This window comes from Notothenia rossii (assembly GCF_949606895.1).
Source record: "Notothenia rossii genome assembly, chromosome: 3".
NCBI classification, from domain to species: domain Eukaryota; kingdom Metazoa; phylum Chordata; class Actinopteri; order Perciformes; family Nototheniidae; genus Notothenia; species Notothenia rossii.
Genome location: NC_136901.1, coordinates 59,400,748 through 59,417,273, shown reverse-complemented (window position 1 = coordinate 59,417,273; position 16,526 = coordinate 59,400,748). Strand labels below are relative to the sequence as shown.

The 16,526-nt window shown below is 40.8% G+C and overlaps 2 protein-coding genes across 2 annotated transcripts in view; one reads left to right on the top strand and one right to left on the bottom strand.

Annotated features, from left to right (window-relative positions):
- LOC307032987 (general transcription factor II-I repeat domain-containing protein 2-like) overlaps window positions 1-16,526 on the top strand; it is a gene marked incomplete at its 3' end in the record, with an annotated part of 97,884 nt that overhangs the window by 49,271 nt on the left and 32,087 nt on the right. The gene's annotated exons all lie outside the window — the stretch shown is intronic.
- The window catches only part of slc7a11 (solute carrier family 7 member 11), a 28,536-nt gene continuing 13,610 nt past the window's right edge, over window positions 1,601-16,526 (bottom strand). Inside the window, 11 exon segments of the mRNA XM_079673185.1 lie at window positions 1,601-2,239; window positions 2,528-2,705; window positions 4,729-4,878; window positions 6,056-6,152; window positions 7,154-7,257; window positions 14,943-15,066; window positions 16,028-16,072; window positions 16,329-16,353; window positions 16,356-16,367; window positions 16,370-16,387; window positions 16,390-16,425. Of these exon segments, the coding sequence (XP_079529311.1) occupies window positions 2,184-2,239; window positions 2,528-2,705; window positions 4,729-4,878; window positions 6,056-6,152; window positions 7,154-7,257; window positions 14,943-15,066; window positions 16,028-16,072; window positions 16,329-16,353; window positions 16,356-16,367; window positions 16,370-16,387; window positions 16,390-16,425 (845 nt within the window). The 3' untranslated portion in view covers window positions 1,601-2,183.

The following is a 16,526-nucleotide window of genomic DNA, read 5'->3' as shown; positions in this document are numbered from 1 at the left end:
GCAGGATGAAGAATCGGGCTGGTTATTTGATGGATGGTGCAGCGTTAGCAGGTGGGCTACAATGGCAGGTGTAGCAGGGTAGAAAACCAAAGCGTCCGTCAAAAATGGCAATCGGGTGTAACAAATATGTCCAGATCAGAACACAAAAGCCACAGAATAGTTAGAAAACTATGTCAGTAGAAAGTGGTCAGAAACTCTTAGATTAACACAAAGAAAGACGAGATTTTCGGACAGAGAAGCGGCGAACAGTCAGCGCCAGCGCCCTCTCACGCCGTGAATTATTAATGTCCTCTTATGTTCAAGATACATCAGAAAACTGCTATTATCAATATGTTTGTATTATAAATTGATGAAATAACTAATGTGAAGCTCAAAGAGAATGATGACCCTCAGTTTGATTCATTGTAGCGCCCTACAGCTGGCTCCCCAGACAGAACAGACGTTGGCTGGGGGGGGGGGTCAGTCTGAGAACAGCAGGGTAATAGTCGTAAGAAGTTAGTGTGTCTCTGGATAAAAACCTGTGGCACATACAACTTGAGCTTTAACAATTTGTTTCCCACTGTTTGTCATTGATGTCAAGTAACTAAGTAGATTTACTCAAGTTTACTTAAAGGTCACATGTCATGCTTTTCTGGTTATTACCCGTCCCCTTGTGTGTTATGAAGGTTTTTCTGCATATAAACGGTGTGCAGAGTCAAAACCCTCAAAGTTCACCCTGTAGCGAGTAAAACTCTAAAACAGAAAATACCTCCCCAAAACGCCTCGTTGGTGAAACGTCATCATGACGTCATCAACCATTTGATTATTCCGGGTACGTGTTTACGAAAGCACGTACCCGGAACTAAATGGGCCAATCCGTGGAGCCGTTACGTTACGTCCGCGGAGCCGTTACATTAAGCCCCCGCTGATTGGTCCAAATTGACCAATCCACACACACACTCAGTGCCGGCAGCCCTGCTGATTTCTGCTCCCTGGCTGCAGGCTGATAACAGACAGTTGGGATTGGGATCGCGCAAAATTCTCTCTGTTGACCCATTCTCACAGCGTTTATCAACCTATAAACCTTTTTCTTACTCAATATCAAGCCACACTTATTGTTTTTATTTCGGCTGTGACTTTGTGTGTGTTCAGGTTGAGTTTGGCTGTGTTTGGCTGTGTATCGCTAAACAAGGAAATCACGGAGGGGGGGGGGGGGGAGCTGCAGCGAGCCGTTTAGTGGAGAAAGTGAATACTGCTGAATACACATACTTTACAGAGATGCTGTATGCGAAACCAATGTGAGTTTGGAAAATTGCACAGTATTTTAGTATACCTCAAAAATGGAATTATGATCAGTGGAAAAGGCCATGACATGTTACCTAAAATGTTGAGGGACTTACTTGAGTATTTAAATGTGTTGCTACTTTGTACTTTTACTCCACTAGAGTTCAGATTGAAATGGTGTACTTTTACTCCACTACATTTATTTAATACCTTTAGTTACTTTACAGATGTGGATGAATGATGTTAAACATAATCAAGTGTTAAATCAGACTTTAGTTCCACCTGGAGTAAATTCACAAGCTACCCTGCAGTATACAAAGTCAGTCAAACTAGCTGCACCTTTACCAGCTTTGAGAACACTTTAATGATCAATCATTATAAAACATATCAAATTATTCTGAAATGTACCAATCTGCACAATGTCTACTTTTACTTTTTGTACTTTAACTATATATATTCTGATGATAATACTTTTGTGCTTTTACTTGAGGAACATTTTGAATGCAGGACTTTCACTTGTAACAGAGTATTGCTACACTCTGGTACTTCAAGTACAATACTGTATAAGAGTGCTTCTTTCACCTCTGCTAGCTGTAAGAATGTGTTACAAAATCCATTGAATGAATCCATGAATCATGAACAGTGACTCGCTCTGTTCAGAAACCCAGTTAGTGAGGCTCTGTGCCATTTACTGTCACATTAACATGTCACAATGCTCACACAAACAATGAAACAGAGATATAAAATGAATTGTACTTTTTTCAGCATAAAACATTATTCTTTATCAAAACGCATTTTATAAACTCACATTCTGCAGATACATACTTAGAACTTTAAACAATTTTCAATGCAGAGTCTGAGTTCAGCTCAGTATTGAGTGATCTGAAGGGGGGGGGGGGGGGTGGTGTAGTTGTGAGGTGTTATTGCTCAGCAGGGACCACCACCAGGAGGATCTGCAGGGTTCTGTTGAAGCAGTCTGGAGACACAAAGGCAACCACACACACATCTCTGGTTTATACAAGGGGAAATATTTGACACATTAACCTAAACACAATGTGTGATGGAAAAACAAAAGAGCTCACAAAGAAAATTTACACGGTTATGACTATCTGGGAATAAGATACTATCAGCAAAAATGTCCTGACTTACTAGTTTAAAAAAAAATTGTATCACTTGGAGAAAAATAAAATAGTCTGATCCATTTATTTTCATCATTTTGCTGTTGGATGTGAAGTTCCATTAACATGTTTCAGTTATGACTCACCTAATGCCCTCTGAAGCCACTTTGGTCTATGGTTAAAGTAAATGAAGATGTAGTAGGCGGGGATGCCAGTGAGGGAAATGGCAAATCCAATCCCCGTGTTGACCGGGTCCGAGTACAGAGACAGGAAGACCATGAAGAAACAGGTGATGCAGAAAACCACCGGGATGAAGAGCGGGACCTGTGGACACGCTTAGATTACTATCCATTTTGTGTTTGTCGGCAGATACAAGGATATGCATGCATATTCAGGGGGTCAACTGTTTGTGGAATTGGATCACATTCACATGTTTCTTTTAGGCAAGGAAATATAGCAGCAAGGCATTTCAAAGTGCTTCACAAAAAGGAGAAACATTAAGAGCAGTAGTGTAGCAGAATCATATTAAAAAGTCTTTCAAAATCTAAGATAATACAATAAACATAAAACAAGCTAATATATAAAATACATGGATAAAAGTTACAGTGCAGTTTAAGATGTGAATAGTTCAATTAAAAGCAGCAGCAAAAAGAAAAGTCTTCAGCCTGGATTTAAAAGTAGTCAGAGCTGCAGCGGACCTGCAGGTTTCTGGGAGTTTGTTCCAGATATTTGGAGCATAATAACTGAACGCTGCTTATCCATGTTTAGTTCTGACTCTGGGGACAGAAATCTGACCGGTTACAGAAGACCTGAGAGTTCTGGATGGTTCATCATTTAGCAGGAGGTCAGAAATGTATTTTGGGCCAAAACCATTCAATGCTTTATAAACCAGAAGCAGTATTTTGAAATCTATTATTTGACAGACAGGACGCCAGTGTAAAGACTTCAGAACAGGAGTAATGTGATCCACTTTCTTAGTGTTAGTGAGGAACCAGTGTAAAGACTTCAGAACGGGACTGATCCACTTTCTTAGTGTTAGTGCGGAACCAGTGTAAAGACTTCAAAACTGGACTGATCCACTTTCTTAGTGTTAGTGAGGAACCAGTGTAAAGACTTCAGAACTGGACTGATCCACTTTCTTAGTGTTAGTGAGGAACCAGTGTAAAGACTTCAGAACAGGACTGATCCACTTTCTTAGTGTTAGTGAGGAATCAGTGTAAAGACTTCAGAACTGGACTGATCCACTTTCTTAGTGTTAGTGAGGAATCAGTGTAAAGACTTCAGAACTGGACTGATCCACTTTCTTAGTGTTAGTGAGGAACCAGTGTAAAGACTTCAGAACTGGACTGATCCACTTTCTTAGTGTTAGTGAGGAACCAGTGTAAAGACTTCCGAACAGGACTGATCCACTTTCTTAGTGTTAGTGAGGAACCAGTGTAAAGACTTCAGAACTGGACTGATCCACTTTCTTAGTGTTAGTGAGGAACCAGTGTAAAGACTTCAGAACTGGAATGATCCGCTTTCTTAGTGTTAGAGAGGAACCAGTGTAAAGACTTCAGAACAGGACTGATCCACTTTCTTAGTGTTAGTGAGGAACCAGTGTAAAGACTTCAGAACTGGACTGATCCACTTTCTTAGTGTTAGTGAGGAACCAGTGTAAAGACTTCAGAACTGGAATGATCCGCTTTCTTAGTGTTAGAGAGGAACCAGTGTAAAGACTTCAGAACAGGACTGATCCACTTTCTTAGTGTTAGTGAGGAACCAGTGTAAAGACTTCAGAACTGGACTGATCCGCTTTCTTAGTGTTAGTGAGGAACCAGTGTAAAGACTTCAGAACAGGACTGATCCTGATACTGTTCATGGTCAGTAGCAGTAGCACTAGCAGTAGCTACTGACAGTAGCTACTGCTAATGCTACAGCAGTGAGCAGCAGAGGTGGGGCTATGGCTTCATCGTTATCAGAAAATGATCGTATAGGACGTACACACGGAGCCGTTTGGCCCCCCAGAGCGTTCCGTTTGCAGATCTATCCACCTTGGGACCCGTTATCGTTTGCAGGGTCCGTTTCCGCGGTTCCGTTACGGCCTCGGTTGAACGAACGGGCTATATGCGAGAGAAAAGTAGCAGATACAACCCGTTTCGTTCTCGTAAAAACACTGCCTTAAGCTCAGCGCTGACTTTTATTCCTTCCTCCTTAGGTCCAAAACATTTTAGTTGTTTTAAACACAACTAAAGACTTTCCCAGTAATATAAAGCAGCTACAAAAAGAGGAACTGTGGAATACAATGTGTGTTTGTTAAAACTGTGGGGAACATTCAGAGTGTGTGAACAGCTGTAGGAAAACTGACCTTAAAGGGCCGGGGGAGGTCAGGTTTGGTATATCGAAGGTAGATTAACCCCAGCACCACCACACCGATGAACAGCCACCGCAGGAAACTCATGAAGTTCAACAGGCTGTAGATGTCTCCCAAAAAAAGCTGGAGCATTGTCATAGGGTACTGCAGACACAGACACAGACACAGACACAGACACAGACACACACACACACACACACACACACACACACACACACACACACACACACACACACACACACACAGGCTTAATAATCGTTTTTCATCATTGGCAAACATTTGTGAATGAAAAGATTGCAGTGTTTTTAAATAAAACTCTCCAGATTTTTTATATTAACAATGCAAGGTTTGAGTAGAAGATAGAATCCCTCTTTAATGGTCACACATGCAGAGCACACAGCACAAACAGTGAAATTTGGCCTCTGCATGTAACCCATCCTAGTACCAGGAGTCTAGTACTAGGAGCAGTGGGCAGCTATTGTACAGCGCCCAGAATGCCTTGCTCAAGGGCACCACAGCAGGGCCCAGGAGGTGAAATGGGACCCCTCCAAGTAGCAGTCCACACTCCATATTTAGGTCTGGTCGGGGACTTGAACCAGCGACCCTACGGCTCACAGTCCAAGCCCCTACTTACTGAGCCACTACCGTAACCATATCTCAGTAACCCTAGCAACAACACTATCCTTAATTAAATATACCAGCAGATGATAATTAACATTTGGTATGGTGATGAATTAGTTTGAACCAAGGTATATATGTTGTCATTATAGATTTGTGTTGAGAACTAACTTGGTTATGTTTAATGTTTGATAAGTCAAATAGTGGTATTATATTTAATGTTGTCACTATTGTTCATATAGAGTGGTGCAGAAATGAGTCCTAAAGACTGCTAATGATTTAGTATTTTAGCATTTCCGGTTCCTTTGTTTTAATTCACTGGGTTTTCTGAATGTATTTTTGGTTAGAAGCCTGAAATAATGTCTGTGCTTAACACAAGCTGAAGAGACTCAAACATTTTCGACAAGAAAGTCAGGTGAAATTCTGATGCTTCTCTGTGTGATAAAGAAAGATAAAAGAAGTTAACCAGAGTCTACCAAATGCCATCACTCGCCTTTAGCTTAGCGGTGGTGATGTGAAGTCATGTGAGAAAGCTGTAGACAAGGCTAATGTTAGTGTTTTAATTCATGCGATTGCATTTACATTTGTTGCAACATTTGTTGCATTAATCCAATTGGCCTTTTGTCGGGGTAACCAGTGCGATGCTAACTTTTGGGGTGACCTACAAACTGACGTCCTCCCTGCACCACTCTGTAGTACTGACCAGTATGAGAACAGCAGCCAGTGGAGTGTGTTTGCGGACGTGGATCATGGAGAAAACCTCAGGGAGATGTCCTTCACGAGAAGCCACATAGAACATTCTGTTGAACACACACACACACACACACACACACACACACACACACACACACACACACACACACACACACACACACACACACACACACACACACACACACACACACACACACACACACACACACACACACACACACACACACACACACACACACACACACACACACAAATGCAGACATATGCACAAGAATGACAAGTAAATATATATATACATATATAATTCAGGAAAACAACAACCCAGTCATCGCAGAGCGGTTTTTCCACTGATCATGTGATAGCTGCAAACTAGCTCATTTGAATTATGTTACTATGCTTTTCTGGTTCTGAACAGGTTCTTCTTTTAAGCCCCAGTTGTGTTTCCACCAGCCGGATGATTATTAATGTGATTAATGAGCAGCATTTACTGACCGCTGCAATGTAGCTGTTCCACCGGCGTTTATTATACCGTTAACTAGCTGGAAAACAGTAATTCACTGTCTGACTGTCACACAAGCAACTATGGGATATCCCCAATCCCCATAGGTGAATGTGTTTCAGTCTGAGTTGATGCTTTTTGGCATCACAACGCCATTATTAAAGTTTCTCTGCTATTAGACAGGTGATGTTAGCATAGTAACCCAAGCTAATCTGACTATCTTGACTGTTTGTTTTTATCATATTGTGGAATTAGCCATTTTCTACTGGCATATTTTAACAGCGTTTTTTCTTCATTATGATTTTACTTGTATGTACTTATTCCACCGATGGCTGCTATAATAAAGACTACAGGAAAACGTATGAGGCAGTGTGCTGGTCTTCAAAACAGAAAAATTACAGCGAACGGATGGGCATTGAAAGTAAGGTAAAAAAAAACAGCATCCCACTCTGCCTGGTTAGTGTTGCCTCACTTTATATAAGTGTATGTTTTATACGTGTGTGGTCGCATTCTAGTCACTTTGCTTGTTAAGATACTGGTGATGATACTCAAAGCTTTAAAGCCAGTGGAGAGGAAGCCTGTCTGTACCTTGATAAGGCGAAGAGGGAGCCATTCATGGAGCCAAAGCAGGACAAGGCCACAAACAGCGGCACCACGACAGAGAAGTTACCCATCAGCTTCTCTGCAAAAGTCTGTGGCGACAAAACAACAGGCATCACAGAGGGAGAAAAGTGTGGAGATTAGGCTTGGGCGGTATCATTTTTTTCATACCGTCATACCTTGCTGACATCATACCGTGGTATACGGTATATGACGGTATGACTTGGGTCGACTTGAGCGAGGTGGCGTTCGGCGGCAAATAGATGTTTCGAACGGTATATTATATGTTCGGTGTAAAATGCAGCCCGAGCCGGTAGACGTTCGCAAAGTGCCGCGACATGCGCGCAAGTGCAAAACAAGGGCTGCATACATGACACATTGTGCAAATGGCACATTTTGAGATCGGATACAGGACGCGTTTGTAGATTAGGGTGACCAGAGGTCCCCGTTTTCCGGGGACAGTCCCCGTTTGTATTGGCCTGTCCCCGGTTGAAACTGTCCCCGGAAATGTCCCCGTTTTTTAATATGCGTTAAAAACACATAGCAAGGTGAAATAAAACGTTTCATGTCAGGAAACACTGGGTAGACAGACTGTGGTCGAGCCAGCCCCCACTTCAGAAAACACAGTCAAGCCAGCCTGCACATTGTATTGCAGTGCTGACATTTCCACTGGGTGAATAATTTAAATTGATGTTGACACCATCTCAATACACTCCAAAAATAACATTACTTTCTGAAGCACAATTTAAAAGGTATGCTGTTTAAAATCTCAAATTAGACCTATTGTCCATCTATATTTTGATTATTATTTATTTAATGGAAACCGTCCATAATCAAAGAGTCATTCGAAGTCAATCAAATACTTATTTCACTTTAGGGTGATAGCAGGAGACCCCATCTAGTCAATCAGAGAAAATCAGGACAATCTGATGAAAAATTTAAAAATTAAATACTTTTGAAATCTCATATATTGGCTATTGTCCTTCTGTTTTTATACAAGAATAAATAAAAAATGTCAAATTATCAAAGACTTATTTCACTTCAGGGTGATAGCAGGACACCCCATCTAGTCACTCAGAGAGAATCTGGACAATCTGATGTACAGTTTCAAAATAAAAGACCTTTGAAGTCTCATATATGAGCTATCGTCCTTCTGTTTGTATCCAACAGTTCAAATGTTCGAATTACATTAAATCAGAATTGTCCCCCTTTTTTCTTTAACAGTGAAGAAAATTGGATATGTTAATGATATATTGACCGCAAAACTCAAAATGTCCCCGGTTTTAATTTTGAAAATCTGGTCACCTTATTGTAGATGTCCGACGTTGTTTCCATTGTGAGCTAAGTTAACAATATATCATCATACATAAACATTTTCCGGGAGTAAATACTTGACTTATTGAATAAAGTTTGCTATATTCACCAACTAGTTTGGCAATATTATTCCGTGCATGTTTTAAAAACCTTATTTCCATTTGATTCATTGGATTACTCGCGTGAATGTTTAGGACGTTAATTCTTTCGTTTTTAAAACCGTCCGACCTCCACTACAAAACCATCAACCAGTTGCATAGGATTGAAAAATGTCAACACTCACTCACCCCGTCTTAAACATTCCCAAAGAAGTGCCTCTGTCTCTCTTTGTGCTGGATGAAGTCACTGGCGACGAGTAAACCCAAAATAGTCCCAAACAGGCGCAGAGGCATTTTTCTTTTTTACTAGTTGTCCGAGTTCGGGGCCGGCAAAATGCTACCGCCATCTTGCTCAGCTCAGCTCTGTGCTGAGCTCTGAGAGCGGGAAAGACGGACTGCCCTCCCCTGCCCTCTGCTGGCGCGTGCTGTGCATTACAACCAATGTCGTCCCTATCAAAACTCTGTGTCAGTGTAATAGAATGAAACGCATCTGTGATTTGGCGCACAGTCTGTGACGTCACGGTATTGAAAATCATACCGACGGTATTTCGAAATACCCTGGTATACCGTAATACCGTCATACCGCCCAAGCCTAGTGGAGATATTGCTTAAAGTACTTAATAAGTATCACTATCATCATGACGTGAGTTTCGCTGGATCTGTCTACGTTTACTGGTTGAGAAATTCTCCATTACCAAGAAAATCTTAAAATGACATAGGAAGTAGTTAGCTTGTTGCTCCAAACTGAACCTCACAAACAAACTATAACATGGTATTTGGGGGCCTTAGAGCTTCGGGTAATTTATTTGGAGTATTTTTTAACTAGCTTGGCTAGCTGTTTCTCATTTCTTCCATTCCTCTCTGTTCTGAATCCAGCATTGTACTTAACAAAACCAAAGAAAGAAATGAAGCAAAAAATTATGTTAGATAGCTCTTTTAAAATGACAGCGGGGCTCTGCTTTGAATGTATAAAACTCTCCAGCTATCAGTTTATTGAATTGCGATTTTGTCTTTTTACTAACTGTAGCTGATTAGATAGAATTCGAGCAGTTGACAGTGCTGCTGGCAGTAATTGTCATAAATAGGTCATGCACAAGTGGGAGCAAAAGCTGCTTATTATTCATGAAGCCATCCAGTGCTGATTAATCACGGTCCATTCTTGTGTGGAGGAGTGGGGGCTATATGGAGAAACAAATCTGAATGTGTCCTTTTATTGTGGCCAGCCTTAGGCTCTGAAACATGCATTATTGCTTTATTGGGGGGGGTCTGGGGGGGTCCGAAAACCAGTCAGTATCTGGTGTGAGAGTTAGGGTTAGGGTAATGTTGTGAATCGAGTGGCCTGTGTTCATCGTCCATAACATACGCCTGCCCATACCATAACCCCACCACCACCATGGGCCACTCGATTCACAACATTACCCTAACCCTAATCCTAACCCTCACACCAGATACTGACTAGTTTTCGGACCCCCCTAGACCCCCCCAATAAAGCAAAAATGCACGTTTCAGAGTGGCCTTTTATTGTGGCCAGCCCTAAGGCACACCTGTGCAATAATCATGCTGTCTAATCAGCATCTTCATATGCCACACCTGTGAGGTGGGATGGATTATCTCGGCAAAGGAGAAGTGCTCACTATCACAGATCTTTTCAGATTTGTGAACAATATTTGAGAGAAATGGTTATTTTGTGTATGTAGAAAATGTTTTAGATCTTTGAGTTCATCCCATGAAAAATGGGAGCAAAAACAAAAGTGTTGCGTTTATATTTTTATTCAGTGTATTTGTAGATGTATACAAAAGGACACTGGAAGCGCTCAACAAAGATGCAATACAGTTTTGTTACTGTTTTAATGCAACCATTACACGTTAGTTATCTGCCAACAAAGATGGACCTGGTAAATAAAGTATTATGTTGGTCTGAAGTTAGATTACTGAAACCTTCTGAACCCATCTCATCTGGACAGGGAGGGATGTGAGATCGCTGTTCACTCATAATGTTCAGTTTTTTACACCCTAGTTCTATTCAGGCTGATCACAAACTGAACAACATGGTTCCCTCCAGCCTGTTACATTGAGGCACTCAATGACAATTGTCTGAATGGAAGTCTTCCAACCCTTCAACTCTTTCCGCCTCTCCAAACTTACATTATGTGAACTGACCTTAAATGTATGCGGTATACAATTACTAATTGTGCCCGGAGGCCAGCCTCCTCAAGACAACTTCTAGACAAATTAAGTTTGAGATGTAAACTTTTGCCAGCTGTCTGTGAGGAAGGTGTACAGATTGTAATTATTGTATCACATTACAGCCTTCTAAGAACAGATAAATCCTCTTAACACCTTTCTTAAGGCTCTCCTATCATTCATCCTACAAAGGGCAATAAAACTAACTGCGTTAGAAAAGATCAGAGATCTCTTAGTGAATGAGTCTCTCCCTGCTGAAGGCTTACAGTAGCACTGATAGCAGTCCTCAGTCTAATAAGCAGTGGTGGCTGTTATTAGGATATGTCCGTGATGAAATTAGCTTTAACAGGGCTGGGCTGGAACAATCAAATTAACAGCTGCTGGGAAGTTGAGCAGTCAGAGACACTTTGCTAATAATTCCAAGTGTTAAAGTCCTTATCTTACATTAAAAACTTTTTTTGGCAGTTGATTTCTGGGGGGTGTATGCAACAGATAGTCAATGTATGTTTCTTTATTTCATACTGAATAATATGTAAAAAAAGGAAAAATATTAGGTCCAATAAAAAAACTTTGCTTCTGGAAGCAGGCCATTTCGTGACGTCACGTGTGGTTCCCGGCTGCCGCTGTCTGGCTCCCTGCTGCCGTCCGGATCAACAGCCAATGCGCGCAGCCAGCGAGAGTTCACAACGAAAAATGGCGTCAAATATTGTTGATGTTTACGCATCAGAAAAAGCTAATAGCGCGGGTATTTGGCACAATTTGACAGAACAATTATTTGGTGTGGACGATGCGAGCAGTGACGATGAATCTGAACGATCTCTGCCGCCTTTTACACCAGAAATAAGAGGCCTAGAACCGTATAGGTTCGAGCCAGCAAAACGCGAATGTGCACCACCGGCCTCAGCTGAAAACATGGAAGTCACTCCGCCCTCGCCAGCACCAGCTCGAGTCGGCAACACAGATTGGTAGAGCTATTCATATGTTACCTGTCCTAATTGATGGAATTGCACCCTTTCTTATGTCCAACTGTTTTTTGAAACCCATCTTCCATTGTTGGTAGCCTTCAAAATCATCAGGGACAACAAAATGTGCCCCACAAATAACGCTGGTTTCACTGGCGCACTGCCAATTTTTCTTGTGTTCCGCACAAATCGCTCCCATTTCTCCCGTAAAACCTTCTCTTTCGGGAACAAATGAACGGTAAAACCATCCCGATTGGTGTTGCTACACCCGCCAACGACACACCTCTTCACCATGATCCGGAAAAAACAAGACAAACTCGGAGATAAACACTGATACACAAAGTTGACATGCGGCTATACCAGCAATGCTACACTGTGTGATGCTGGGACGGGCTGAACTCACCAGGATTCGCGGAACCACACGTGACGTCACGACACAGCACCAAGCAGCGGCAAGTTTGAATCCAGACTTTTCTGGATACCTCTGAATTTGACCCATTTTCCCGATATTAACAAGTGATTTACAGCAAATAGGAAACGATATTCGATCTATATCACGTGTTACTGGAATAAGACCCAACAAGTTAATGCATTTTGAAACAGTTCTATGATCTTTCAGCTTTCAACAGTAAATTACGCAAGATAAGGACTTTAAGTGCAGGAAGGCAACCGTGGTGCCTACATAAGAGAAAACATCACCAACAGTAAAGAGGTGAGGTCTCAACTCAATGCTATCAGCGTAGCCTTGTGAGGAACTTAAATAAAAAACTCTGTTGGCAGCATGGTGACTCGTTTCAAAATGTAGGAAATAATAGCTGGGAAACGAGTTAAACCAGTGCATTTACAGGAAGCATTTTTTTTAATTTCACACTAAACCCATGTTTTTATTTATTGGCTGCAAATGGTAAAATTTTGACATCCACCTTGCTCCTTCTTCTGGCTATATTTTCACATCTGATATATGGATTGTCTGTGTTGGTATATTTTATGTTGTTTATTCTGTAATATGAAATCTGTCCATCCTGCGTGTAGGATAGACTACACTACACTGCCAACACTCAAAATCTTGCCAAGTCTAATTTCTAGTCAAAATATGTCTTTACGAATTATATAAGACCTAATAGCTTGAGAAGTAACAATGCAGTGAGGTATAGGGTCTTGTTTTTAGACAATTCATCTTAAGTTATTGTTAAGTGAAAGACTCTTGAAAATATCTTACTTTCAGTTGGATCTCAGATCAAACAATGTTTTTTTTTTTACTATCAGAAAACAGAAAACTTTTGAGCATTTCTCACTTGTAACACAACATTTCCTGATCCTGGTAAATATATAGTTCAAAAATAAATGTTCCCATCTAATAACAAGATCTCATTTATCTAAATATCCCATTTTATATCAAGACATCTTACCAAGCTAATGTTCAGCTGTCTGTTAGAAAGTGACTAATTTGATGGAAATGTTTCAGTAGATTTGAACTGTTATGAAAGGACCCTGGTTTTTTTTTTCACGACAATGTGTCTCAGGGGATCTTAATATTTAAGAACCTATTAATGTGTTATACCAGATTAACGGAAATAATCTCAGCTAACTGACGATATAAACAATTTTTACCAAAACACAAGTCTCATAAGAAGCATCTAAATGACCCCTTAGCGAAAAATGCTAACGGACATTGGCACAGAACTCAAGATAAAAGTACCCTTATTACTTATCGTAGCTGCACGTACAAGATAATCGATTAAAGCTGAGGTTCCACAGATTATTTAGGTATATAGTATCATCACTGAGTGATCCGAACTTGCGACAGGGGAAGCAAAGACAGACATCACAACACGTACCTTTACGGAGCTTCTAGGGAGATCGTCTCACCGTAGCTGTTAATCTGATCAAAAGACGTGTTCAATGGCATTAAAACGAGAAAAAACGCCGCTGAATCGGTTAATCCATAGGTTGATAAAGTTTCTGGCCAATAATTTGTCTTATTTATAATCCATAATTCCATTTTTATGTAAAAATCGCAGAGCAAAAGTTAGCTGCTAATGGTAGCCACCAGAGTGGCTGCTGCTTCCGGTCTTGGCTATGCGTCAGTCTAACACACGCACATGACCAAATAAGGACTATGTGGGAGTTCCCCTCGATTCCATTGGCTCTAACGGTTAGAAAGAGATGTCACATGGAAAAATCCAGCAAGGGGATCCAGAGATATGAAAAATCCAGCCAAATGGCCCCTGAAGAGGTTTTTTTTGTGCAAAATCTGTCTAAAAAGGTCAAATATCACTTGTTTTTAATCAATCTAACTAAAATACTAACCCATCATCCAAGGTTAGTTTTCACTATAAGTACAAAATATTTCTTGGACCGACACTATAATTTACAGTTTTCTACCATGTTCAATCGGAATTTTCTTTAAAATAAAAAACATCTATATTGAATCTGACTTTTCTACATCCAACTGACAGGTTTATCATTACTTTGAGAAAAAAGATTATTAATTTAACCCTTTTAGAAGGGAAGATATGGTCATTTGTTCTGGGAATGTCATTTTCGAGCCTGAAACCTGAAAAACAGGCTCGGGGTTTAACAGGTCAAAGGGTCCCCCGTCATGGCCATTTCTACTGCAGCTGAGAAAAAGTCTTAACGTCTTAAGACTTAACGTAACGGCTCGGCGGACGTAACGACCTTTAAGTGTAACTTTTTTACTTTATTAATTAATTGTTTTGATTTGTTTCAATCAATCAATGACATTTTATTTTTAATAGCACAATATGACATATTATACATTTGTTTCAGGGGCTCTACAGCTTGTCCTTAGACCCCACATTGCATAAGGAAAAACTCCCAAAGTAACCCAACAGAGGGGGGGGTGAAAAAAAGAGTGAAAAATATGCTGCTCCAAAAACAAGTTAAAGTGTTTTCAGTTGTAATAAGTAAAAAGATCAGTGAACATTTGCTTGGTAAGATTTCTTGAAATAAGATGGGCTATTTAGATCAATTAGATCTTGTTATTAGCTTGAAAAATGTATGTTCAACTATATTTACCAGGATCAGGAGATGTTGTGTTACAAAAAAAGACAGAAATGCTCAAAGATTTTCTGTTTCCTGACGTTAGTTGGTGATTTTCCCAAAAAATAAATAAAAAACCTTGTTTCATCATCCAACCTAAAATAAGATGTTATCAAGGGTCTTTGACTCAAAAATAACTTAAGATGCATCACTTACCACAGCGACGGCCTCCGAGGCCAGGAGCTCCTCTGCTGACATCACAGTGTAGTACGCCACATTGGTCAGCACATAGCAGCAAGTCACAATCGCCATGGAGATACAGATAGCTAACGGCACAGTCCTGATGGCAGGAGGGAGAATAACAGAAGCATTACACCGTCATTCACATGTATGTTTCCTTCACCTTCCTTTCACCTTTCTCATGTATTATTCATAGAAAAAACTGTTGGTGGGGGCTGTGAAAGCACTATAACACTCAACAGCTGATCACTGTAGGAGACACTGTAGTATTTCAAACAGTTCAACCACATCTGGAGCTTTAGTTAGGATTTGTTAAGGATGGTGTATGTGTAGTAAAAAAAACTACAGTATGTGTTGTTGTGGTAATGAAGTTACATGTTTGCTAATGTAACAGTGAAACAAATATTGAGGATTTTGAATCTTATGTCCACAGCAAATCACACAGTAAACCTTAGACTGCATTAAGTGTGGCTCATTGATGTGTTAGAATAGGGTTTGACAACAATGGAGCAGTAGGATCCCATACACAATAGATCTATCCCTCTCAGATATACACTATACAAAATATTCTCTCCCTTTTAGCTCTGGTTTGGTCTAGTTAGCTCTTGAGCTGTTAAATGCTACATTATGTTCACCAGCAGAGTACTGAGGGGTTAGGCTGCCAGCTGCTGGTTGAAACCATGGATGTATAATAAGAACTGGATACAGCGTCGGAGGCAGGGCCTCGTTCATCACTATGAGAGCTGCTCATTGGCGCATAAAGACCAAATGGCCTGACGCTCTCGAGAGCAAAAAGTCACAAATTACCCGTCATGCCTGGTTGTCGAAAGCAGAAGTATCCGTATGTTAACATGGCATTTGTAGTACCGCCATTTGGCCACTACGAATATTTGCCTCAGCGTCATGAGAGTAAAACAATACAGTAATGTGGCAGGCCGCTCAACAACACAAAGCTAAACCTCTCTGTGGGTCAATCTCTATCAGCAACTTCTTTCACAGAAGTGCAAAAATAATATTAAGATTCACTATAATGATACAGCCAAAACACAAATCAAACTTACCGCTCAGGGTTATCCACCTCCTCTGTCACAAAGTTCAGATAGAACCTGCAAAAGGAAACACTTATTGTTTACCTCCAGTTGTAAAGCACGACTCTGAAAGTGTGTGTGTGTGTGTGTGTGTGTGTGTGTGTGTGTGTGTGTGTGTGTGTGTGTGTGGTGTGTGTGTGTGTGTGTGTGTGTGTGTGTGTGTGTGTGTGTGTGTGTGTGTGTGTGTGTGTGTGTGTGTGTGTGTGTGTGTGTGTGTGTGTGTGTGTGTGTGTGTGTGTGTGTGTGTGTGTGTGTGTGTGTGGACCATACCTACCACCCAGCATATGCGTACATCCCGAGTAGAAGGCCAGTGCATACCAGATAATTTCACATGTTCATGTCAAAGGCATTCTCAAAGTTCTTGGTCTCTCCTGCAAAAACAACACACACGCACGCACACACACACACACACACACGAGACACAATTATTTTTGTTGACATTTTGAAGCACCATTTCTCAGAGGGAATGTGT